The 26412-nt window shown below is 53.0% G+C and overlaps 1 protein-coding gene across 2 annotated transcripts; it reads right to left on the reverse strand.

Annotated features, from left to right (window-relative positions):
* Nucleotides 1-2690: 2690 nt before the first annotated feature.
* On the reverse strand, nt 2691-21383 carry CLN6 (CLN6 transmembrane ER protein). 2 transcript variants are annotated; one of them, XR_004899348.1, is made up of 8 exons: nt 21179-21383; nt 13798-13912; nt 10415-10513; nt 9135-9323; nt 8783-8838; nt 7097-7219; nt 5154-5494; nt 4623-4629 (listed from the first exon to the last, which is right to left on the reverse strand). XR_004899348.1 is itself a non-coding variant. In XM_028506681.2 (7 exons), exons 1-7 carry the CDS (start codon nt 21253-21255, stop codon nt 5224-5226), a joined length of 930 nt encoding a protein of 309 aa, XP_028362482.1. In that variant the 5' UTR covers nt 21256-21383; the 3' UTR covers nt 2691-5223. The 2 variants fall into 2 exon arrangements, 1 of the variants encoding a protein (XP_028362482.1); XM_028506681.2 differs by having other exon boundaries at nt 2691-5494.
* Between the last annotated feature and the right edge of the window lie 5029 nt (nt 21384-26412).

Consider the following 26412-nt stretch of genomic DNA (forward strand, 5'->3'; position numbering starts at 1 on the left):
TCATTCCCCTCCCTCCTCTCCTGGCTACCTACCTCCACGTGGAAGGTTCTCTCTTCCCCCAAATTGTGTGTTGAATTACCTCTTAGACCCAGACAGTTTCAGCTGGAGGGCTCTCCCTCCCTCCGGTGGGGCTGGGGAGAGGAGGGCAACTTCTCAGTAAGCGTCGGAGAGAAGATGCGAAGGACAGTCAGGCGGGCCTTGGAAGGGCATGGGGACAGGGCTGAGGCTTGGGGGAGAGTCTGCCGGGACCAGGCCAGCGCCCACGCTCGGAACTGCCCTGCGTTTGGGACGGGGCTCGTTGGGGAGACATTTCCTTGGGTTTAAGTCCGCGTGTGCTGGGGTTTGAGGCCGTGTGCCCCAAAGTCATCCCACGGACATGCCCTTGCCAACTCCTTCCTTAGGTTTTTAGGCGTCTCCTAGGGGCGTCTCTCATGTGACCGAAGCACCTGCGAGAGGGTGGTGGCTACACGAGGGCTCACTACCCAAAGATTCGTCACCCCGTGTGCTGCCCCGGGTCGAGTTCATGCTGCACTTCAACACTGCAGGGGAAACAGAACCCCTCCATACCACGGGGTCCCCACCACTGGGTCTCCGATTCGGCCGGTGGAGTGGAGCCAGGTGGCAATTAGAGCATTTCCAGGGAGACCTTTCCAGTGACCTACCCAGGTCTGCGAAAAGGGACACAAATCTCTAAGCCTTTAATAATTCACTGTGGCTTCTTCCCGTTCTATGTTGACTTGAACAACACTGGTTTGAACTGTGTGAGTCCACTTATGTGTGGGTTTCTTCAATAAATACATGTATTTCCTCTCCCTTTTGATTTTTCTTTTTTTTTAAATATATTTTATTGATTATGCTATTACAGTTGTCCCATTTCCCCCCTTCTCCCTCCACCCTGTACCCCCCTCCCACCCACATTTCCCCCTTTAGTTCATGTCCATGTGTCATACTTATGAGTTCTTTAGTTTCTACATTTCCCGTACTATTCTTGCCCTCCCCCTATCTATTTTCAACCTACATTCTATGCTACTTATTCTCTATACCTTTTCCCCCTCTCTCCTCCTCCCACCCCCCTGCTGTTAACTCTCCATGTGCCCTCCATTTCTGTGGTTCTGTTCCTGTTCTAATTGTTTACTTAGTTTCTTTTGGTTTTGCTTTAGGTGTCATTGTTGATATTTGTGAGTTTGCTGTCCTTTTACTATACATGTCTTTTCTTTATCTTCTTTTCTTAGATAAGTCCCTTTAGCATTTCATAAAATAAGGGCTTGGTGATGATGAACTCCTTTAACTTGACCTTATCTGAGAAGCATTTTATCTGCCCTTCCATTCTAAATGAGAGCTTTGCTGGATAGAGCAATCTGGGATGTAGGTCCTTGTCTTTCATGACTTGGAATATTTCTTTCCAGCCCCTTCTTGCCTGTAAGGTCTCTTTGGAGAAATCAGCTGACAGTCTGATGGGAACTCCTTTGTAGGTGACTGTCCCCTTACCTCTTGCTGCTTCTAGGATTCTCTCCTTCGTTTTTACCTTGGCTAATGTAATGGTGATGTGCCTTGGTGTGTTTCTTCTTGGGTCCAACTTCTTTGGGGCTCTCTGAGCTTCTTGGATTTCTTGGAAGACTGTTCCCTTTGCCAGATTGGGGAAGTTCTCCTTTATTATTTGTTCAAATACGTGCTCAATCTGTTGCTTTTCCCCTTCCGATTCTGGTACCCCTATAATTAGGATATTGGAACGTTTAAAGGTGTCTTGGATGCTCTTAATCTTTTCCTCAATTTTTTGAATTCTTATTTCATCATGCTTTCCTGCTTGGTCGATTCTATCTTCCTTCTGGTCCACTGTATTGTTTTGAGACTCATATTCCTTCCTTTCACTATTGGCTCTCCTCCGCGTGTCTTCCTGCATCTGTTTTATGGTACTCTGCATTCTTTCATCTAAATTTCGTCCAAAATCCACCAGTTCCGTGAGCTTTCTGATCACCAGTGTTTTGAACTGCACATCTGATAGATTGGCTAATTCTTGGTCACTCAAAAGGATGAGTCCTGGGGGACTGATCTGCTCTGTTGAAAACATGGTTTTTTTCCCCCCTGTCTCTCCATTTTTTTTTTTTTTTCCCGGTCTGGTTGCTCTTGTTACGGTGGGGGGCGGAGCCTTAGCTGCTCACTGGGGCTGGGCACCCCAGTTGCTAGACTGTGACGTTATATGTGGGGGCGGGGCGGGAGCGGGAGCGGGGCGGGAGAAAACAACGGCGGTAGTTCCGTTCCCCTGGACTCAGACCCTTGTCTGGGCTTCTGGGCCGCGAGTTCTGCCCTGGTCCACAATCGCCACCCCTCTGGGTCTGCCAGCCGCAGCTTGCGTACTCAGGGATCACCGCTGCCTTCTTGCGTGCCGGACGGCTTCTGCGCTGATTTCGCGCCAAACCTTCCCCCGACCTCCGCGCGCCGCCGACCCGAGCCAGCCCCGCGCCCACCCGGCTCCTCTTCTCCTACCAGCCCGGATGAACGCGTCTACTTCAACTTCTTGGCTGCCCGGCTTCCATTCAGATAAATCCTCTGCCAGATCTGGGTGTTATTCTGATAGTAAATTATTGTTGTAAATTATTGGTTTTCTAATCTTGGTTGTACGAGGAGGTACGGTGTATCCACCTATTCCTCCATCTTGCCGGAAGTCTCCGATTTTTCTTAAAAACATTTTCTTTTCTCTAGTTTACTTTATTGTAAGAATACAGTATATGATACATATAACAGAAAATACCAGTTATTAAATGGGCTTCTGGTGGACAGCAGGGTAGTAGTGGTCAGTGAAATACTCTTTGGATCCACGGATGTGAAGCCCAAGGATGTAAGGACTGACTGCAGTGAAGGTTGAGGGGAGTCAAAGGTATGTGGGCCTGGCCGGTGTGGATCAGTGGGTTGGATGTTGTACTGAAAGGCCACTGGTTCGATTCCCGGTCAGGGCACACGCCTGGGTTGTGGGTTTGGTCCTGGTTGGGGAGCATCCGAGAGGCAGCTAATTGATATTTCTCTCACATCGATGTTTCTCTCCCTCCCCTCCTCCCCTTCTCTATAAATCATTAGGCATGTCCTCCAGTGAGGATTAAAAATAAAAGTTACATGCAGGATTAGGGATCTGCAGGGGTCAGCACCTCTAACCCCCATGCTGTATAAGGGCCAACGGTATTCACTCTCATCCCTTCTACCCAGTTTTTCCTCCTGTTTTGTTCTCAAGGGCCCCTCACCTTGTCCAAGTGTTGGGCCCCCACACAGCCGGGCCCCAGCCTGCTCAGAGGGTCCCTGTCGTGTCCGTCTGTGACTAGGCCCCAGAGAGGTTGGAGGGGCAGTGTCCCGGAGATGGGGAGGGAGCCAAACGAGGCTGCCGGGCATGTAGGGCACTGGGGCTCAAGGGTGCAGAAAGGCCCCTCCCGTGCTAAGAGCAGCCCAGGGAGTTCCGGGCCTGCCTGCCCACCTGCCTGGAGACGCTGGGACCTTTGAAGATCAAGAGCTGAGGCCCCTAGAGATAAGTGTTTGACCCAAGGCTAAGTACCAACCTCCAACAAACTTGGCCCCCCATGGAGGGGGCTTTCTCTGCTTCAGCCTCTGGACTGGGCTGGGGCATCTCTGAGGGGCAGCCTGGAGACACTCCCTCCTGCCCCTCCCCTCTGAAGGGGGCTGGGCCTGACCCAGGCCCTTTTTGCTCCCACCGCTCCCCAACCCAGGGACCCTACAAAGTGGCATGGAGGGCCAGTGGCAGCACCCACTTGCAGCCAGGTCCGACTGAGTGGGCCCTTGGGGTCCGCCCAGCACTCCTGCCCGGGCCCCAGACCAGCCACTCCCTCCCCTGTTCCAGGGACCCCCTCCTCCAGCTTCCCCAGTTCACACTGCCTTTATTCACACCTCTCACCACTGATGCTGCCCGCAGACAGGGACTGACCAGAGGCTGGGAACCTGTAAGGGGGCAGCAGAGGGCCCCCAACATGAAAGGAGAATCTGAGGCACGGGGCTCCCTGAGAACCCGGGGAAAGCAAGACGGGCCCCGACACCCACAAGCACACGTGGGCCAAGGCTGCTGGGAATGTGGCTGCGATCCCTGCGGCTGTTGCAGACCTGTGTGCAGTGCCTGGGGGAAGCGGGGTTGGGGTGTCCTGATGGGAACGAGGACCCTTTTCTGGGAGCAGGGCCCTGGCAGAAGGCTTGAGATCCAGGCTCAGACAAGGCCAACTGTAGAGAGCCTCAACACCTCCCCTTCACACGGTTCACGGAATAGTGCGAGTGTTCGAGAACTCTGCCATCAGCTGCAGCTCCGAAACCTGCAGTTGGGCTGACAGGAAGTGGTGCCACAGCTCCCCTGGAGGGAGAGGATGGAGGCAGAGCTTCTGGCAGAGGGAGCTGGTGGGGGAGCTACCACTGCCAGACCCCCAACATCAGGCCGGTGGTTGGGGGGTGGGCTGGGGTGCATACCCCAACTGGGGTGGATGCATCCTTGGGGGTGAGTAGCTCAGCACCTCACGTAACCTGAGGTGGGGTGAGGGTCTGGGGTGCACATACCCCTTTCAGGGTACGAGGACAGTGATGGTATAAAACTTCTTGCCATTCCCAGGCTGATGCAAGAGGAGACCGCAACTAGCCACCAGCCCACTCTGGGACCCTGCGCTCTTCCAGTGCAAATGAAACCCAGAGAAGGGACATGCTTTGCTCAGTAATACACGGAAAGTTCATGTAATGTATGTAATCTGGTTCCAGGGTCAGGGTGGGTCTGAGGAGTGGGCCGGGGTGGGGGGGGAGTGGTGACACACCAAATCCCCTCTGCATGGCCGCACCCAGGCCTCCCTGCAGGGGTAGCAGCAGAGGCTTCACAGGAAGATGGGATCAGCCCTGAGCAGTGAGAGAGAGGGGGGCCCCGACTCTCGCCAGGTTCACAGGGAGGCAGGGCTCATGTCTTGACCTGGACACACTGCCTGAAACTAAATTCCACCCCGGAAAAATCCAAACCAAACAGAAGCTTGACTGAAACAATCAAGTCTCCTAACGACACACTCCATACATGCATGCATACACACACACACACATACCTATCCATGTACACAATGCACACTCCCACTCATGTTCTCAGTCACGGTTATGCACAGGTGGGTGGACACACACATGCGCACCACACATACACTCCCCTGCTCAGACTCCCTCTGCGGCCCATCTCCTGCCAAAAGAGCACCAGTGGCCGATGCCAGGGACTCAGTGTCGGCTGCTGACGTGGAGGGTGTAGAAGGCCCAGGGCTCAGGGACGTAGATGACGCCTGGGTACTTCTTCCTGAGCACAGGGTCATTCCACAGCCAGGTGACCCACATGGCCACAAGCAGGAGAGTGAGGGCGAAGGAGTAGAAGAGGAAGAGGCCGTTGCTGTCCAGGAAGAGGCGCTTGCGCTTCTGGTGCAGGACGAGGGCCAGCATGGCGAAGAAGGTGAAGATGAAGAGGATGAAGATCTGGCCCTCGGTGACCAGGTACCTGAGGAGGCCAGTGGGTGAGATGAAGCGGGTGCTGTGGCAGCCCTATCCTGCTTGCCATCCCCCACCCCACCCAGGCACCAGGCCGCCCCCGTCAGTCAGTCAGTCAGTCAGTCAGTCAGAACAGCACATCTAATGAGGGGCTTATGGGACCACACCGCTCTGAGCCACAGCCCCTATGCAGCATAGTGATTTGGCTGGGAAGTTGCTATTTTTAAAAATGCTGAGTTTGTTGCCAATATTTAAATAACAAAATACCTGAAAATGTAGATTTCTGGTTTCTCTGGTCACATTAGACTTGTATTCTTACATGACAATAACTGATTAGATGGGAAAGCAGCTGCTCCATCAGAGCATTATTTTACAGTTTGCCACAATCCCCACCATTCCCTGTTGCCTCACTTGATGTTTGCTTGATGCATTTTTGTTACCAGCTTGGTTCCTATACACATTTCAGTTTGGGAATGCAGCTGCAATTTATGGGACTTGTCACTACTGTCTCCTTGAAGGCTGGGGCACAGTCTCAGATTTCCCAGAGTTCCTTGCAGCTCCAAAGGCAGCACCTTGCACATGGCCAGAAACGCAGGGACATTTGTTGGAGGGCTTCTGAGAGGTTATCTGGTCCACTCCCCTCTTCCAGAGAGAACCCCAATGCCGACCCACTTCACTCAAGGAATTACAGCTCTGCAGCTGTGTGACCCTGGGGAATTTATATGACATCTCAAAGCCTGTTTTTTTCCTCATAGAGGGGGCACAAATGGCCCCGTTTTCAAGGTTACTGACAAGGGCTGTGTACAGCTGTCACTTGGAAAGCACACTGCTCCACAAGTGGTTGAGGCTGCTGCTGTGGTTCTCACTGCACTAACACGCTCTGGGTACGAACTGGGCGGGAAGCTCTTTCCCACGTCTAACCTTCCCTCTTGCTGTAGTCGACACCCATTTTTTAAAATCCTGTCCTCAGGGGTGGACTCTCTCAGCCAGTCAGGGGACAGACCCTGGAGCTGGGCTGCAGCTGGCCTCAGGAACGAAGGCCCTTTCCATTTCAGTGAAGGCTTCCCATGAGAGAAGGACTGGCCCTTCCTGCGACACTCACCCCCCACCCCAGGGGGGCCTGTTTTCAGGACGGAAGTAAGGGGAGGAGGGGTAAGAGTGTGGGTCCTCTCTAAGGGGAAGAGAGAGCTGGAGGGAAAAAGACACCAGGCGGGGAGCTCCAGGCCGTGGAATTCCCCCCTTATCTGTCTATGTCATCAACACGGTGCTTTCTAGTTTATAAAGCTTCTTTGTCTCTCCCTGGATTCTCACCAGCTCCTGACATGGAGACAAGCAGGTCTTACCCCAACCCACAGGGAGGGAAATTGAGACCCAGGGGCTCTGTAGGACTTGGTGTTAGAGATGGAGTCTATTGGCCCCAACACCCTCAGGCCTGGCTTCCTGGTAACAGACTGGCCACAACATGCCACTGTCACTGTCCCTACGAGGAGAGGAGGAAGCAGGGGCTCCAATATGGAGGGTCTCACCTGGGGTCATACAGCAGCTCTGTGGTCAAAGGCACATTTTTAGTGCCTGGATCAGAGCACCCCTTCCATCCCCAATGTCCACTCACCAGTAGTACAGGCCACTGGGCACCACCAAGAGAAGGGCCGCCCCTGGCAGTGAGCTCTCAGCTTCGGTGGGAGTGAAACAGCCGCTGAAGTACATGAAGAGGATGAGGAAGAAGGGGACGTACCTGCAACAGGGAAGCCAGTGCCTCAGAGGCCTGCCTGGCTGCCCCTCCCACCCGTCTCCCAGGCCGCCTTCCCCACGGGTCCTTGTACTGGTCTCTCGCAACATCCCGTGCAGTGTCACTTCATGGGTTACAAGATGCCTGGTTTGGGGGAGGGCACTCATAGCCCCTGCCAGCCTTTCCTGTGCTGGGGGTCCAGGGTGGGGTAGGAGGGAAGCAGGAAGGTGAGGCCTGCTCCCTGGGCACATGCAACTCAGAGGCCCACAGGCTGGTGGGGATGGGGGTGTTCCTTCCACACTGCCCTGGCCACCTCCCTCATGCCATGGTGTGAGAGGGTGTCTGCCTCAGGCATGGAGCCTATTGCAGCCTCAGCCCCACACTGGCCAGGAAACAGGTGCAAGCAGCAGGGCTGAGCAGAGAGCGGCCTGAGGTCCAGGTGAGTACAAAGGAGAACTGCACCTGCTGGGGGCCTCCCAGGAGCTCTGTGAAGCCCCTTCACTCACACTCAGCCCTCGGCCTCACCCTTGCCCCCCACACCCTCACTCAAAAGGATCACCCTCTCTCCTCCCCCCACACAGGCCGCTCTTCCCATGCACCCCTTTTCTCACACCTGCTCTTGTCTCCTTACCCATCCTTCTCATTCCCCCTCTCCTGGCCCCCATATACTCCCTGTCCTCCCGCTGTTGCAGCTCCTCTTTCCTCCCCTCTCCGGCCTTCCACGGGAAGGGTCTTGTGGCACAGGTCAGGGAGAGCTGGCAAGGAGCCTGTCAAGAACCCCCTGAGCCAGAAGGAGCAACTGTGCATGCTCCGAAACAGACCCTGGAAACACAGTGACAAGTGTAGGGCACATGCGACAGGAGAGCCCGCCTCACTGAGGAGCGAGGCCCCCAGGTCCAGGGCTGCCTCTGTCACTACCTAGCTGTCAGTCCATGCTCACACCTTCTTCCACTGGCCCCCGCTTGTCCTGTGTAAAGTAGGGCGGTGCGGGGGGGGGGGCGGTATTTGGGACAGATGACTGGATGACTGCTCCACGCTTGGGCCCTGAACGTCCCGTGGCTGAGCCCCCCCATTAGTGCGGAGAGAAGGGGAGGGGCAATTCCTGGGAGTTCTGAGGGTGGGGAGCACAAACAGCACCGCCCAACCTGGTCCAGCTGGCCCTCATCAGCTGCTTCCCTCCTCCACCCCCAAAGGCCACGACAGGGCATTGTGGGGGTCCTCACCCCCACATCACCTGCGGGGTGGAGGGAATGTTTATCAGCGCGAACGCCTCCTCCACCCCCATCTGCTGCAGGATCCGGGCGAGGGCGGGACGGCCGCTCGCTGCCCTCTAGTGGCCACCGCGGGCACAGCCCGGCGGGAGGAGGCGGAGGGGCCAGGGCCTGCGCGCCCCACGGGAGCTTGCAGCTACCCTGCAGGGAGGGGAGGTGAACCCATTCCAGTCTCCGCGCTCGAGGACCACCTGGAGGACTGAGGCCCAAGAGAGGCTGGTTGGATGTCCCTGAAACCGGTGGCAGAGCTGGCAGGGCGCCAGGGTCCCTGCGTAGACAGACTGACCCCATCACTCACCACATGGAGTGGCCCAGGTACTCGTCATAGTAGTAAAGCAGCTCGAAGGAGTCGATCTGAGGGCACAAGGGGGGACAGGGTGAGAGGGGCCGTCCTACAGAGCCCCCTGGTCACCCTCCCCCACGTCCGGCCTTTGCCCCCGCACCCCCTCCTTCTTCCTCACACCCTGCCCTCCAGTGGGAGGGGCCCAGCTGGAAGTCAGCGCGTACTCCCTAATAACACGGTGTCCTGGCTTGTCCTGCGACTGTGCCCTCACTAGCAGACTGCCCTCGACAGAGGGTCGGGCACAGTGATGAGCGGGGGCATCTCTTTGGCCTCTAGGGTTTGCATGCAGTGGGGGAGGCCACCTCACCAGCGTCTCCGGCTTGAGATTCTTGATAATGGGGTTCTCACGGACTGACAGGTGGTGCTGGTAGCCACTGAAGAGCAGGCGGTGGTTCACGGAGTCGCCCACCAGGTGGATGCTGGCGCCCATGATGAAAGTGATGATGCTGACGTAGACCACGGAGCGCGGCAAGGTGCGGGGCGATCTCTCGATGAGCTGCGGTCAGAGGAAGGCCTAGCGCTTTGACCCCTTGGGTCAAAAACAGGAGACACCCTCTGCCTCACTCCCTCACACCTGAGGTGGGGTGGGCTCCACCCGCTGGGAAGTCACTCACAAATTGGTGGGTCCCTTTAGTGGGCCAGTCCACCCTCCCGAGTCTCACATGACCCCTCTGATGCCAACAGGGCCGTGGGAACAGCACCTCCTTTCCCCAGAGAGGAAGCAGGGGCCAGCTCTTCACCCAGGGTCACATGCAAGCCACGTCCTGGAGGTGACAGCAGGCCTTCCACCCAGAAGCTGGGGTGTGAGGGTCAGCCCTCCCACTGCCCGAGGTGTGCCCCTGGGTGGCTGGTGGGGGGCCTGTTGAAGAGACTCTCCAATATCTGAGTGACTGCTCCATGGCAAACACAAAGAAATGACAGGGATGGGAGAGGGGCGGTGCTTCTGAAGTTAAATTGTTTAGCTGAGGACCCCTCTGAATTTCACACTTACACATTTCTGACTTCTAGAGGTTTGAAATGTCTAAAACCAAAATGATGAGGATAGTAGATGGTGACAGTGAAGGGCCCTTATGTGGCAAAGTGCACAGCCGGCAGCCCTGGTGAGCTCTGCGCTCCCAGTGGCAACTCAAAGTCGGGGGTCTCCAGGCCAGAGGAGGGGGTTCCCCCTCCGCTGCTGCCATTCCTGTCACCTAGCCTTCATCTGCCTTCCTAACTGGTCCCTGCCCTCTTCCCGGGCAACCCAGCCTCTCCTGCCTCAGCCTCCCAGCATGTATTATGGTTTCTTGAGCATGGCCTTGTCCTTAGGTCCTCCTGCCTGAATGCTGCTTCCCCTCTACCCCTTGGTACAGCGGGCTGAGGCTCAAATCAAACACCCCCCCTTGGGGACGCCTTCTCCATCCCTCCCAGCCAGGGGCACCTGCCTCCCCTGCGCCCCCCGCCCTCAATGTGTCCCTCTATCACAGTCCTGTCCCCAGGCGCAGGCAGGGAGAGCCTGATTCAGGGTGCTCGCAGGGCTGGCACCAGCTGCCTGTTGGCGGGAGGTGGCGATGAGGGTGGGGAGGGAGGGCGGGGGCACTGGGACCCTACCTTGAGCAGGAGAAAGGGCGTGATGATGTTGTAGGCCATGTGGAAGTAGTCCCCCACGCTCGGCTTGTTGAGCGGAAACCATTCGAGAGGGAACACCAGCTAGGGAACAGGAGAAGGAGTGGATTCACCAGGCAGAGGCCCACGAGGCCCTGGGGGAGTCGGCCCCTTACCTCCTTCACACACTCTTAAGTCTTTCTGTGATCTCTTGGGATCCCCTCGGCAGCTCTCGGACAGAGACACAGAGTCGCATGGGCAAGTTACACGGACTCGTGCCCAGGCACACGGGAGATGCAAATCCAGGCCTGAGCCCCTCTCTTGGGGGGTGCTCAGTAAATGTCCCTGGGCACTGGCCTGGTCGTTGGAGGCTCCTCTGGGACTCGGTGGTGACACCAGCTTTCCTGGTGACCGTGGGCAAGTCCTTGCTCTCCGTAAGGTTTCCCATCTGCAACATAGGGAATGTGGCCCAGGCGGTCTATGTGGACTCCCAGGGGAGTGGCACTCCAGGTCCTACGACAATGACAAGCTCTTCTGGCTGCTGGGCCCAGGTGTGGGAAAAGGCCCTGTCCACCAAGCAGATGGCCCCTTCCAAATCAGACCAAGATGTGGAACATTCGGAACAAAGGAGAAGGTAAGTGAGGTCTCCAGAGTTGTCTCAGTTCTCCCTTTCCTGCCTTCCCCGGGAGAGGAGGCAGCTGGGGCAGCTCCTCCGTCTGGTCTACCCCAGGAAGTCCTGGCCTCGTGGGGTCACAGTGACCATCCTTATTCAAGGTCAAAATATTATACACACACACTCCGCCAAACCACACTTCCAGTGTCTGTTGACTGAGAACATGGGTGGTGACCAAAGATTTCAATAAAAACTAAAAAATTTTAACTCTTTTAATTCAAAAATGGCACATTGGATAAAACTAATCTGCAGAAATACCACTCTCAGGACATAGAAATCTCAATTTCTTTCTTTCTCTTTATTTGTGTGCGTAGCTCTGTATCTTTATTTACAGCAAGACACGCATGGTGGCGGAAATGCTCTTTGTGACAGCAAAACACCAGAAACAGGCCGGCTCTCCAGCTGAACAGGACTAATCAAATAGCCTATAGTACACGTTCACTACAGATAAAGAAGGCTCAGCAGCCACCAACAGAAGTGACATGTTACATGTACTGACATGGAGAGCTCTCCATGACCAAGTAAAACAGGCACGCTACAGAATAAGGTGTGCAGTAAAATCTCACTTCGGTTAGGAAAAGAATAAGGATGTGCACGTGTGTCTGTGTGAGCAGGGAAAGGAGTGGAAGGGCTTCCTCCAAACTGTCGGGGTGGGGCTGGAAAGGGAGAGTCTTACTACTTTGTACACCTGGGTGTGGACTGACTTGTTACGACTACTGCATATTACTTTTATAACTTGTAAATGATTGTATTTTGTAGTTATTAGAAGTTTGGGACTATAGTGCATACATTTGAAAAGCTCCAGGGTATGCATGCGCTTTTCAAATGTGTCTTCTCCCCACGAGTGGGCTTGGGGTTAGCGTGGCCACAGCAACTCTAGGCAGGATGAAACTGACTCCTAGAGAGTGGGTGGAGCCTTGACCCTGTTCCTGGCCTCCTCTCTCCCTTCCCTGGAACACCAGCCTGACGGCAGCTCCTCTGTCCTCCAGCGTGCGGGAACTTCATGTGGGAAGGGCAGGGGGCTCAGGGCAGCTGGTTCGCCAGTCTTCTTATATAGATGAGAGAACCGAAGCCCAAATGACAGTGGCTTGCCCATGGTCACCCAAAACCTGGTCAGATGCCCCGACTCCTGACTCTGTCCCTTTTTTTTCTCCTACATTAAAAAAAAAAAAGTCTGCAGAAAAGAGTACCAGCACCCACCATAATGCCTCCCCGACACACTGCCAGGAAAGCTTTTCTTCTTCCCCTCTGTCTTTGAAACATGTCTATGAGACTGTTAGGGTGATGGGGTGGAGGGCAAAGGGGACATGTGTAACAATGCACACAATAAAAATAAAGAATAAGAAATTCTTAGGACTGTAACTGACTTACAATCAGTCAATAACTCATGCCACTTAGGGACCTCTTTTCTCCTTAAACATTCCAGGTTGCTCTGTAGTATCCATAATTCCTGCTTCATGGCCAGGTAGCATGCTCTATACTGGACACAGTGAAGTTGACTGACCCAGTCCCTACCGCTGGACACCGGAATCACTCATGGGTTCTGGCTACTGTAAACAACACTGCAAAGAACATCTTCAAGTAGACAGGCTGTTGTCTCTTTATGTCTTCAGGGTAGATTTTTAGAAGGAATCTTGCCGGGTCAGAAGGGATGAACATATCAAGGTTCTGGAGATTGACATGATGGGAAGGGGGTGGGCTCTGGGGCCAGGGTGCCTGGGTGCGGATGCTGGCCCGCCCACTGCTAGCTGGGTGAGCGTGAGCCAGTCACCCTATCTATCCTCAAGTCTCATCTATAAAGCTGAGATTAATGGAGTGTTAGCGTGAGAACTGAGTAGGTCTAACCACATAAAGAGCTTAGAACAGAGTCAGCACTTCATGTATGTTAGCTGCTATTTCTACCTTACTGTTATTATTCATGCAATAAAAGTGTAATGAGCACATACCTTGCTAGGCACTATTCAAGGTTCTAGTTATCACCTGACAACCTGCTTTCCCAAAGGGCTTTGCTAATTGCATTATCACTAGCATGTGCAAGGTGTCAGTTCCAGCAGAGGATAATGTTATTTTTACCACCCCCACACAAAAATTAACACCTTGGTACCTGGTGGTGCCTCATTCAATTTTTTCACATTCTGTTATCTATCTATCTATCCGTCTATCCATCATTTATCACAAGTGAGGGCATTTGGTGCTCTTTCAGTATGAATCTCCTCTGTAGAGGCCACCACTGTACACTGATGCATGACGTAGCCTTGGAGGGAAGGGGACAGTTTCACCAGATGGCACAAAAATTACCCAAGGCTCAGAGTCATACATAATGTGCAAAATCAGCCTATACCCTACCTCCAGAAAAATAATACTATTTCAGGGCTGTGGGGATGGCAAGTGGGGATGCTCTGCTTTCTTTCCCACACTCCTCCAGTTTGGTGATCTGGAGGTGAGACAGAAGTAGGGCACAGTATGACTGTTCAGGAATTCGAGTTCCAACTTGGGAGTCAGGAATAATATGACTGTTCAGGCTCCCAGAGCCCTTCCCCTGCTTGCTGGCAGCTGCCTCACTGGCCACAGTCATAGAGTCAAAGGACATGATCATCCAGGCCTACTCTTGCTGTTTAGCGGTAGAGGAAATGACTTATCTAAGGTCACGCAGCTAATTCAAATCACACTAAATCTTTTCACCGCTGGCTGAGGCTGCCCACAGCTTCACACTCACCATGGCAATGGGACGGCCAAAGTCCAGAACCCAGTTCTGCAGAGTGAAGTAGAACCAGAGGTCGAGGTGGAAGGGAGCAGTGCCGGCGGCCTCATCGGCTTTGATGGGACCGTGCCTGCAAAGGGACAGATGACAGGGGTGAGTGCGCTCCCTTCCTCCCATGGGCATCTCCCCCACCCGCCACCGGCGAGCCACAGGAAGGACTGGGGGTTTGGGAGCAGGAGGAAGCACACCTAATTACGTTCTAGGAAAGGGACTCTGAAGGAAAGAGTGGGGTCAGGGCCTGTGGCCGAGGGGAAGGTGTCCTGGGAGTGAACTCCAGCCGCCCTGACTCTGAGACTCGGGCAGGAAGCTGCCACGTGGGCACAGGGTCGGGTTTTCTCACCCACAGAAGGGTGAGGAAATCAGATGGGGCGAAGCATACAAACACTGCTGAAAAACATGAGATGTGATGCTGGAGGATAGTAGCTAACCTTTATTGAGCACTTGCTGTATTCCAGGCACTATTATGGCTGTTTACATATATTATCTCATTGTTTTAATAGTCACAGAAACCCTTTGAGGTTGGAATATTACCCCCATGTTACAAGTAAAAAAACAGAGACCCACAGTATGAAGTAACTTGCTCCATTTGTTGCTAAATATGTGAATCTAAATGATTAGGCTAAAGAGCATATGTTTTTAACCTCCATTGCAATCATTGTGTCCACAGTGATTGGTCAGTGGGATGGGCATGTGACTTGAGCTGGACCAGTCAGAGCCCTCTAGTGAAATCTGCCTTAAAGGCTGTAGACTGGGATGAACAGGGCCTCCCTCCACCTGGTTCCTGAACCATGAGGAGTATGAACAGGGCTGCTGGTAGCCCTGTTTCCACCAACCCCCAGTGAAACTTGAGAAGGAAGCCAGTGGGGACAAGTTGATGTGAGAGCCATGGCAAGAAGTGCAACACCATCTGACAATACATCTTTGGATGCCTGTCCCCCACTCCATTTAGCCTTCTGTTCTTTACAGATGAGCTGAGGTCCAAGGGCCAGTGCATGCACCACCTTCTCCAGGAAGGCTTCCCTGATGAAGCTTTTCCCAAAGCCCCACCAGACCCACTGCAGGGAGTGCTTCATCTCCAACTCCCAGCCTGGCCATGACAGCACAGGACTGGAGTGTTACTCTCTTATCCAGACCTTCAAAACAAGGAGTGACTTTTAGTGTCTCTCAACTCACCCACTTCCCACCAGTCTACATCCACTTCTCGGCATCCCACGGCAGTTGCACACCTCCAGTGACAAGCAGCCCACCACTTCCTAAAATGATTGAGGTGTGCGTTTCATTGTCCCATTTGTGCCAAGAACAGAAACTGTGAGACACGGATTTGTATTCTCCAGAGTTCTCAGCCCAGTACCTGGTTTAGGCTCAGTGATTGCTAGCTGATTTGAAACAGTCTCAATTACTAGTTACTCATTCTTTTTAGTGGCAAACATTAGCTTAAAGACACCCCAGAGGTTTTCCTCTGTCAAGATTGCTATTGCTTCTCTGACTTTCCAGGATCCTTTTCAGACAATTCCATGAATGGCCCACACTGGGCTGGCAGAGCAGCCGTGAGACCAGGAAGGCAAGCTCCTGGGATCTCACCATCCTCTGGTGGCAGGCCCGACAGCTGGTGTCTTCCCAGGCTAGCTGAACCTTCCTGTCCCCTCTACGTGGTGCCCCCTCCGCTGGTCAAGCCTAACTGTGTGCTGTGCTAAGAGCTTCACCTGCACTGTCTTGTCGCACCCTCACAGCAACACCAGGAAGCAGGGCTTATCCCTCCTGTTTTACAGATGAGGAGACTGAGGCTTACAGGCAACATGTGCTGAGCCAATGTCACCTTCACTGTAGTAAGGAGCTGCAGCAACTACTCCTTTTGTCAGCCTATTGCCCATTCCCTGCTTCTTCTGGTATGAGAGGATGTTTCTCCCTTGGCCGGGCCTAGTTTAGTTGGTTAGAACATCATCCTGATAGGCCAAGGTTGCAGGTTCGATCCCCAGTCAGGGCACATACAAGAAACAACGAATGAATGCATGGATGGGTGGAACAACAAACCAGTGTTTCTCTCTCTCTCCCTACCCCACTCTCTCTAAAATCAGTTTTGAGAGAGAGAGAGAGAGAGAGAGAGAGAGAGAGAGATGTTTCCTTAGCCACAGAGAGGGCCAGTAACCCAGGCTGGACCATGCAGGACTTTTCAAACAAGTGTTTGTGGAAAGTGCACCTTCCTCTCTGATGCTGGGGTGCCAAGATGCAAACCCACAGCTGCCTGTGGCCAAGGTTCCAGCTTCCAGGGACAGCCAGGTGAGAATGAAGCAGCCTTGCTGAAAGGATCAAGGAAAAAGGGGAGAAAAAGCTCTGAGAGTGCTCACATTTCCTGTTCTAGGCATCCCCAAGGCCTGTGGTTTGGCCTCATGAGCCAATACACTCCCCTTTGCCAAGGGTGCTACAGTTCACACCGGTTTTCAGTCACTCTCCACCCAGGAATGCTGAACAGCACTGAATTCAAACCAGGGTCTACATGAATTTAAGACCTGTGCTCTTAATTGCTTGCTTTTTTGTTTCTGTTTATCAGATTAAGTTGTGCAGCCCACTAGGAGATCAAGTGAGAGAGGGACCAGTGCAGCCTGGAGCAGTACTCAAAGTGCAGAAGGAAGGGAGCCCAAAGCATGATCAGGCACATTAACCAGGCAGACAGGCGGCAGGAGAGCAGGAGCAAAGGCCCGGAGGTAAAAGTGGGAAAGGCACTGCATGGAGTTGAGATGCCTGGCTTATGGAGGGGAGAAAGAGAAGGGTGGGGCTGGCTGCGCCTTCAGAATGGGTAGACATTCAGAAACTAACTGGGAGGGCTGCTCAGGGGTCTGAGCCCACCCTGCCCCTTCCCCTTAGTGACCACTGGGTGAAGGCCTCAACAAGCAGACAGTGATAACTGCCATGTCGGAAGGACTTGGATGGAGAAGGAGGAGAAGAGCCCTCAGTATTTTGCTCTAGAAGCCTCCAAACTGGGCAAAGGGAAGGTTGTTTGGTACAGGGACTAAAGGCGTTTTGAAAGCCTGGAAAAGCAGGTAGGTGTGGGTCTCAGGAAGCTGTGACCCTACAGGGGCTCAGTAACTATCTTCTCTGCCACCTTAGGAGGAACCTCAGCCAGTGGGACTCCCTGCCATCAGTCCAGCCTGGCTTAGCAGGGCAGGACAGAAAAGGGCAGGTACAGGGCAGACACCCAACTTGGGAACCACGGATCAGCATCTACCTATTTTTTGCTGTCGGATCTCTGACCCCCACAGGCAGATCATGGAGGGTGAAGTCGCCCCCTCCCCCAGACCCTGTCTTGGGGGTGAGCGATCTTAAGCTTGTCCCAAGTTGCTGACTCCACAGGCTTCACACACTGACACCTGCGCGTCCCCAAGCCTATGCCAGCTCCAGGTCTCAATCATCAGAAACTTCTGCTGAGAACAACAGTGGCAGCACACTGGCAGGTAACCTGAAACGAGGCTGGCCTCCTCTCCTCCCCTGGTTTGCAAGTCTACCATATGGGGGACACTGATACCACAGCAGCTGGGGAGCGCATACCATGCAGCTGAAATATTCAAAGCAGTCAGCAGCATCTGCAGGGCTGCCTGGCAGAAAGGGAAGGGGTCTTGGCCACAGTGGAGTAAAGCAGGGCCCATGAATAGGGACTACAGACAGAATGACTTGGGTTCTACAAATACCCGACATGATGCAAAGTTTCAACAAAACGTGAGAAAATAAAGGCAAATAATAAGAGGGGGGAAAAAGGAAGTACGAACTCCAGGAAAAACAAAAGCAATGTAAGAAAGCAAATGTAAAAAGGGGACCCTAGTGCACTGTTGGCGGGACTGCAGACTGGTACAACCACTATGGAAAGCAGTATGGAACTTCCTCAGAAAACTAAAAATGGATCTACCTTTTGACCCTGCAATTCCACTGCTGGGACTCTATCCTAAGAATACTAAAACACCAATCCAAAAGAACCTATGCATCCCAATGTTCATAGCAGCACAATTTACAATAGCTAGATGCTGGAAGCAACCAAGATGCCCATCAGTAAATGAATGGATCAAAAAACTATGGTGTATTTACACAATGGAATTCTATGCAGCAGAAAGAAAGGAGCTCCTGCCCTTTGTGACAGCTTGGATGGAGCTGGAAAGCATTATGCTAAGCGAAACAAGCCAGGCAGTGAAAGACAAATACCATATGATCTTACCTTTGACAGGAACCTGAACAACAAAACAAAGAAACAAGCAAAATATAACCAAAGACACTGAAATAGAGGACAGGCTGACCGTGACCAGAGGGGAGAGGGGAGGGAATTTCAGGGGACATTGGGAAGGGTTTACAGGAACAAACTTAAAGGACACATGGACAAAAACTAGGGGGAGGGTGGTAATGGGAGGGAAGTGGGGAGGGTTGGGGGGGCTGGATTGGGAGTAAAAGGGAGAAAACTGTATTTGAACAATGATTAAAATAAAATAAAAAAAGAAAGCAAATGTAACTCTTACACATTACCGTATTTTTCAGACTATAAAATGCACTTTTTTAAACCACATTTTTGGCTTCAAAAGTTTTTTTTCCTATTTTTCTCCTCTAAAACCTAGGTACATCTTATGGTGCAGACCCCAGACGCACTTAGGTTATAGAAGAGGAAAACAGGGGAAAAAACTTTGAAGCAAAAAATGTGGTTTAAAAAAGTGTGTCTTGTAGTCTGAAAAATATGGTACTTGGCTCTGTAGGGAACACTATTTACATGGCTGATTTACTGAAAAATTACATGTCGATTTTCAAAGTTTAGAATTAACCCACAGATAAAACACTGGCGACGGCATGGTTGGAAACCAGCGGGTAAACGTTGCCAACCTTGACAAGGTTGGAGTGGCCCTGTGTCTGGCAGGGGCTGGAGGGAAGGACAAAGGAGCTACAGGTGAGAGTAGGTGGAGGACAAACATTCTCCTTTTGAAAAGAATCAAGGGGTATTGCCTACAACTGACCCAAAAAGAAATAATGGTAATGCAATTCCCCAAGGCTACAAGGGTGACAGAGAGAAACACTAAAAATAGTGATTAAAAACAAGCCCTGTGAAGATGAGGGAGGTAGAAGTGAGCCAAATCCTAACAGGAAGAAGTCAGTGGGTGTTTAGCTTAGAAGGTAAAGTTGATAAAGCAAGAAACAGCAGCTGAACATAACTTCTAAGAGCGTGGACTCCGGAGACCCCTTTGGTTTAGATCCTGGCTGTGCCACCAACCAGGTCTTGGGCAAGTTACTCGCCTCCGGGACCTCGATGTTCTCGTCTGTGCAACAGGGGGTAATAAATAGTAGGTCTGGCATCGAGAGGTGTGGTTGGATTCATATGCACGAAAATTCAGAGCAGGGCCTGGCCCACAGCAACTGCTACACAGTGTTTGCCATTGTTATTTAGAAATAGGACTTAACGGGTAGAAGCAGCTAGAAGAAGCTAACATGGTTGTCCCTGGTGCGAGAAAGATGCAGAACAGGGGACTGTTGCTTTTTACTCTAAGCCCTATGGGCTATTTTATTTAATCTTGGCCATGTATCACTTTGATTACAATGCAAAAAAACTGTCAATAAAGCAGGAATGAGCTACCTTAAGAGGTAATGAACACCTTGTCATTAGAAGTATGTAAGGATGCAGCAGAGGAAATCCACGCATCCTAGGAATTAGGATTTTACCTGTCAAGAGCATGAATGATACTGAGAATGAGCCCAGCACCCAGTGAGGCGGGCGGAGACACCGGTCTCTCCCCCCATCCCCAGGGAGCACCCTGATGAGCTCATGCAGGAGTAAAGGGGGACATGGCTCCTTAGCAGCCAAAGCGTAGTAGTAGGAGCAGAAACCATAGGCCCTGGTTCTTCCTAGCAAATGATGTATCCTCTCCGGGCCTCAGTTTCCCCATATGCAAAACAAAAAGACTAAGATGCTGCACATGGAAGGCTCACATGTTGAGATAAAGTGGTGACCATATCTGACACCCACAAACAGTTGTAACGGGACTACCACAGTTCCGGGCACTCAGACTCCCGGCGTGAAAGGGACCCTGCTCTGAGATGTCCCTCAGTAGCAGGACAGAGAGCTACCCTCAGCCTTGCCTCTCAGGCTTCCCCCCTCATCAGAAATCATACCACAAATTGCCTAGAATCGAATCTAAGCACCCTAAGTTCTTAAGAACCTTCAGTGACTCTCCAGTACCTACAGAATAAAGGCTGCATCTTTAACCTGCCAGTGAGAGCAGGAACTAGGGGGATAGTGAGGCACGTAGGGCCCAGCTCTTAAGTAGGCACTCACTCTTGGGGTTGTACCATGTCCTGAGAGTGTCTCTTTAAATTCTGCACTCTATAGTCCTGGCCCTGCTGCCATTCACAAAGGTCCTTCACAACCAGTCTGCATCCTCTTGCCACTGTGAACCTGGAAAGCTCCAGGGCCATTGCATTCTTTGCTGTTCTCCAAACTCTCTCCCTTTCTGGAACAGGTTTTCTTCCCTGTAACACCTAACAAGTCCTTTGAGACTCAGCTCAAGTGCCACTTCCTCCATGAAGCCCTCCAAGATGACCTCCTAGCTCCTTCCCTACTGTAAGCCCCTCCCATCTTCACCTTGTCCATCCTGCATAGTGCCTGGCACAGCACGGGGCACACTAGAGATGCTTAATGAATGCCTGCTACACTAGAATGCTTCTAGTCTGTAAAACGGGATGAAAGTAGAATGGCGGGGGGGGGATAGATCAAAAGGTGCTCCTGTGCCTCTTTCTCGGCCCTGCCTGGTCCCAGCTACACCAACCAATAGCATCTTCCCTTCCGTGAGAGAAGGGGACAGCGACCACGTGAAGATAGCCGTTCCTCATTCTTTCTCTGGAGAGAAGCGTCCACACTTCTCCGCTCTTCCATTTACATTCTCAGTCTTGGGTTCCACGGGACAAGGAGTCAGCCTCCTGATTAACACCAGGATCCAAGTCCTACTCAGGGTTGGAGGGACCCCAAGAACTTGGAGGTGGCACTCGAGTCTGCAAGTGCGTCGGGGACCCGAGTGAACAGTGGTGTACTCTGAGCCCGCTGCCCCCACCCGTAGTTTTTAAGGCCCCTGGGGAGGTCTTCCAAGCTGAGCTACTGTCCCAGCACCGGCCAGATCGCAGGGCTTGGGGCACCTACAGGAAGAGAACAAAACGGAAGGCGGGGATCAGGCGAGGGAGCGCTACAAAAGTAGCGCAGGGAAGCCCGACCCCGCAGGCAGCCTCTGACCCACCCAGGGGTTTGCTGCAGCTCGGCCCGGCCGCCCGCACCCGTCACGTGGCGGCGACGCGGTTGCGCTGCACTCCGCGGGAGCGCGCCCACCTGGCTTGCAGGAAGGAGGCGCCCGGCTGCGCGCCCGCAGCTCCTGGATGCTGCCGCCTCCGCGCCGTGCCTTCCATGGCTGCCCCGCCGCCGGTCGGCCGGCTGCTCGGCCCTGCTTTCCTGAGTCCGAGAGGGCTCGGCTGGCCTCTCGGCCGCGACAACAAATGCCGCGCAGGGGCGGGCCAGGGCGGGCCAGCGGGAGACAGAGACCCAGGGGCGGGGCTGGCGGCGGAGGTTAGAGGAGGGAGGGACCCGGAAAAGGACCGGGGGAGCGAAGAAGGCGGGGCGAGCTCCGGGTTAGGCGGGAAGGACGCCGCGATCCTGGCGTCTCTGGCTAGGAGCTGGAGCAGAGGTCCTAGTGAGCTGCGTGTGTGGCCTTGTTGGGGCTGGGGTTTGCTGGGGTCGCCTGCGTTGCGGGGTGGGAAGCTTTGCCTGGGCTGGAGGATGCCTGATTACTGGTCTGGAGTTGGGTAGGCACCTGCGGAAAGGCCAACCCAAATGCTCCCCTGGGGAGGAGGCGAGGCGGTTTTCCCTAGTTCTTGAGGACAGGAAGGATTGGGGGATTCATGTCCTTCCTCCCTCAAATGGAAGACGTTGTTTCTTACAAAGTCAGCTCTGTGGCTCTCGATGTTAGGAATTAAATAATCGGTGGGATAGGAGGGTAACACGCAGAGGACCCTCGAATTCGTTCCAAGTTGCGGGGGTGGGTGATGCAGATTTCAGTTCTGGCTTTGTCACTCTCTTGGACTTCGTGGCTTTGGAAATGTCAGTTTCCCTTTCTCCCGTTTGAACGTGTACTAACTTCTTGCTGTGAGCAGCACATCTGTGGGCAGGACGGATAAACCCCACTGTAGCAGGGTTTGGGGGTGGGAGCAGGGGATCGGTAAGTGGTGTGAAGTGGAAAGTACTGAATATTGTGCGGACAGGGACCTGGAGGGGTTGGGGTCAGACAGGCTTCTGGAGGACAGACATCCCAGACGTGACTTTGGTCTTACGAGCTGACAGTGAAGACTGAGCAGGTATCGACGGGACACAGCGGGTGGGGAAGGGTGTTCCAGGCAGTGGGAACAGCCAGGCAGGAGGGCCAGCATCCAGAGGGAATCTGGTGTTTGGAGGAACAGAAACAAGTTCAGTGAGAGCGGCAGAGTGCTGGGTGAAGAGTAAGAGAGTGGACCCCAGGAAGGGACCCTGCCTTTATCCTGAGAACTATCGGAAGCAGTACAAAGGTACAGGGCAGGGGTGTGGCGCAGCCATACTGCATTTTAGACCCTTCTAGCTACAGCATGGGGATGGATGAGAGAAGGCAAGGCTGGGAGACTGAGAGGTGGAGCGTGAGGGGCGCAGTTGTTCCAGTGAGGGCCTGTACTGCTAACAGTGACAATGGGAAGGAGAGAGTTGATGACATTGAGTCGTGTAGAAAGTGTCTGAGCTGTGACTTGAATGCGGGGGGTGGGGAAATGGGAAGCAGATTTGGGGTGACAATTCATCCTTGGGTGCATTAATGTTGAGGTGGGTCAGGAAGGCTGTGGTGCCCATGGATCTGAAGCTTGGGTCAGACCTGGGAGCTGGGGGAGGGACTTGAGTGTCAAGGGAATAGTAACAATCAGAAGCAAAGAGGCTGCCTGGGAAGACAGTGTCCCTGTGAGAAGAGAGACAAGTGATGAAGCCCGCCTAGAGTCTGGGAGGCATATTGCCCAGGTTTCAGTCCTGGTACTATTCCTCAGCAGCTCTGACAGGCACACTGCTCAATCACTCCCAGCCGCAGTGTACTCATCTGTGAGGAGGAGAGGCCTGTGGCAGCGACTACATCAGGGTTGGGATGAGGAAATGAAGCAGTGAACAGGAAGCACTTGGCACAGAACCTGGCTCTGGTGTTGTTACTTACAGTCGCCTCCTAGACCTGATATTTCCTCCGTGATGTGAGGGATGTGAGCTATGCCTATTCCATTCTACTTTCTTCGCTGTGTTTTCTCTTGGGACACTTGTATTGGATTTTTTTCTTTCTCCTTTCATCAGAACCTAAATGCCCTCCCTCAGCTGTGGAAGGTGCCTGCATCCAGTCATTGTCCGTCCACCTCACATTGGGCTCTACCAGCCAACAGGCCACGCCCAATGCCCGTGGCGTGCAGTCCAGGCCTCTCCCTAGGGTGGCTACTCTCCTTGTGTTCTGCTGAAGGGCATGCTTGCTTTATAGCTCCACCCCCTCTTATTTGCTCCCCACCTGTCATAAGCAGAGCTGGTGATGTCCCTATTTTGAAGCTGAGAAAAGTCAATCTCCTGAGCTGGACTTATGTGCCCAAGGTCAGGCAGTGTCAGCTTGGATCCCAGGTTTAATTTTGGTGAATCGGATCTTCCATCTGCAGAGTGATCTGTGTATACACCTGAGAAGGAGGATTGAGGCTTCCTGCACTGACCCCAATTTCTCATTTGCTGCTGGTTTTGAGAGCCTGCTGGTCTCCTAAGGAAGGGACGTGAGGCACCCATGATGGAATCATGGACTTAGTAACACCCTGGGGGTGGGCTTCCAGCCATTAGAGGATGAGGCTGGGTGGAGGGGGCCTCTCTGACCCATTTAATCCTCTAATCCCTTAAATACCAACAAATCTGTGTTCTGCCTGGAGCCAGCAGCTGGCCCTTGAGTGGAGGGGAGTCCAGGCTGAGGGAAGCCAGGCTTTCCTGAAAGAACAAGATGAAACTGCCCCCAGCCTGGCGGGATATGAGTCGGGATATGAGTCCTCTCTTTCTCAGTCCATCAGAACTCTGCAAACACCATCTGCATGAGCTCTCAGATTGCATGGAAATTCTCAGGGAATGAGGGGTAGAGCAATAGTTGGCCCAACTCCTGGGTGTGGAGGGGTACACATTTCCAGGGATATTGCCTGTAGCCCTCTGGGGACATGGTTCCTGTACACAAGAAGGGCAAATGATCTCAGCTCTCTGAGCTGCCATTTCAGTGAACAGCAACAAGGAAATTTTTAGCTGAAAAGGCCCTTACAGATGATACAGCCCAGTGGTTTCAACTTTTATTTTAGCGAATGTTCCTACTCTTTTTCAATTATAGCTGTACCCGATACTTTTTTTAAAGATTTTATTTATTTATTATTTTTAGAGAGGGAAGGGAGAGAGAAAGAGAGAGAGAGAAACATCAATGTGCAGTTGCTGGGGGCCATGGCCTGCAACCTAGGCATGTTCCCTGACTGGCCCTAACTGGGAATCGAACCTGCGATGCCTGGTTCGCAGCCTGCGCTCAGTCCACTGAGCTATGCAAGCCAGGGCTGTACCTAATACTTTTTAATGCACTCCCTTAGCTCCTCTCAGCCACACCTCTCTCCCAGGCCCTCACCACTTGTTTCATTCCAGCACAAGGCAGTTGCACCCCCACCCGCTCTGAAATTCTGGTCTCAGAAGTGCAGGAGTGTCGGGCACTCCATGGAGTGGATCTTTGACCAACAAGAAACGGTTGGCACATATATTCTTTTCCTTCTTTTGGAGGAAATTCCCTAACCTTCATGCAGCCTCATTAAAGAAGGTTACTCAAGATCTTGCATCAGCTGACGCTCACGGTGGCCAGGTGAGCAGTGCACTGGTGGGCTCTTCTTCCTTCTCTGTCTCACTCCTTTTTCCTCACGTCAGCTCTCCTGGCACTGCACACCCTCCTAAAATGTTAGCACAGATGCTACCGCCTCAGACTCTGCCTCTCAGGGAGCCCGGGCTGGGCCCGCATGTGACAGGGATGCTCAGTGTGTGAAACAGATACCGGTGGGGCTGCTCCAAGTACAGGGAAGCAGGCCGGTGGCGTCTTCTTTTCCGTAGTGGTTTCCAAGGTGATGACCTCAGCAGGGCTCCCTGGAAAGCCTCTGATCTCATCCAATTCTGTCATTCTGCAGCTGAAGAAACTGACACCTAAAGTCACATGCAAGTTAGAAGCAAAGCCAGGGCCAGAGTCCAGACTCCTTGCTCCTACTCCAGCATTCTTACATCAAGTCAATTTAAGAAATTAAAAAAAATTTTCCCCCCAAACACCTTCCCGTTTTGAAGAAACAGGAAGGACCTTCTAGCTTTGAAGCTCCCTGTTAGACTGTGGCCACCACCTGGGAAGCATGACACACTGACCCCTGAACTCGGATGTTGGGGCCCAAGAGGGAAGGCAAGGAGCAAATGAACAAGGAAGGGTCAGGTGTGCCCGATGCGGGGACACCTGCGTGTGGGAAACACGTACTGTTCATGGTTAAAGGCTGCACGAGCACAGACCCCAGGGCACTGGGGGAAGATTGAGGGGACATAGGAGGAGATGGAGGCTGACTGTCCCTGTTAGCTGATGTCACCTGTAGGGTACCCTTCTGCAGGCTGAAGTCATTCTTTAGGAAGCTAGGAGGGTGCCCAGAAGTCACACTGTGGGGAAGGAGGAGTTTGCCTCGCATTGCTTTCATTCAGGTTCTTGTCGTGACAGCCAGAAACGACTAGGGACAGGTTGATGACAAAATGGGATTTTCTACTATAAAGGTACAGGGGCCTCTTAAGGAACCTAAACACAAGGATGCAGCTGAGCCTTGGGTACAGACGAGACCAGTGGGACTTAGAGAACCCAGAAAGTTACCTCTCTCCAACTCCTTGTGTTTCGTCCTCTCTCTCTCTGAAGATTAGCTTTTCCTGCATCCTAGGGAGCATGGCAGCTTCCAGGTTTGTCTTCCATCCAAGCGTCAAGCAGAATGAGCCTGAACTCCAATGGGGCGATTCTGGTTGGCTCAGCTTGAGGCAGGTGCGCACCTGGGCCCATGAGGGAGGCCTGGTGGTGTACAATTCAGGCTGCTCCCCCTCTGACCAGACGGACAAGGGAGGGAGGAGAGGACCACGCACTCCCTTGGGCTTGCGCACTTGAACAAAAACCGGTGATAGGAGATTCTGTGCTCTTTCCTCCCTCCTCAGTGGGAGGGATTGCTCTCTCCTATGTGTGGGTATAAATTCAACCCTTATCCAGGAGCCTGCCTCCCCCATTGCAGCCCAGAGCTGAGTTGCCCCCAGCTACCCCCTGCCTCCCATCTGCAGCTGAGAGCTGCGAGAAGCTGAGGGAGGATCCCAGGGCCTGCCAGTCTCCTATTGTCACATCAGTGTCACTTAAGTGAACACTGGCAACATTTACTTAAGTCTGATCTTAGATTCCTTTTTCAGGCAGGTCAGTGGGTCTCAATTCCTAAGGGTTTGCTTCTGAGCCTGTGGCGGGAAAGGCTGATGCG

This window comes from Phyllostomus discolor, chromosome 1, assembly GCF_004126475.2.
Source record: "Phyllostomus discolor isolate MPI-MPIP mPhyDis1 chromosome 1, mPhyDis1.pri.v3, whole genome shotgun sequence".
Taxonomy (NCBI): domain Eukaryota; kingdom Metazoa; phylum Chordata; class Mammalia; order Chiroptera; family Phyllostomidae; genus Phyllostomus; species Phyllostomus discolor.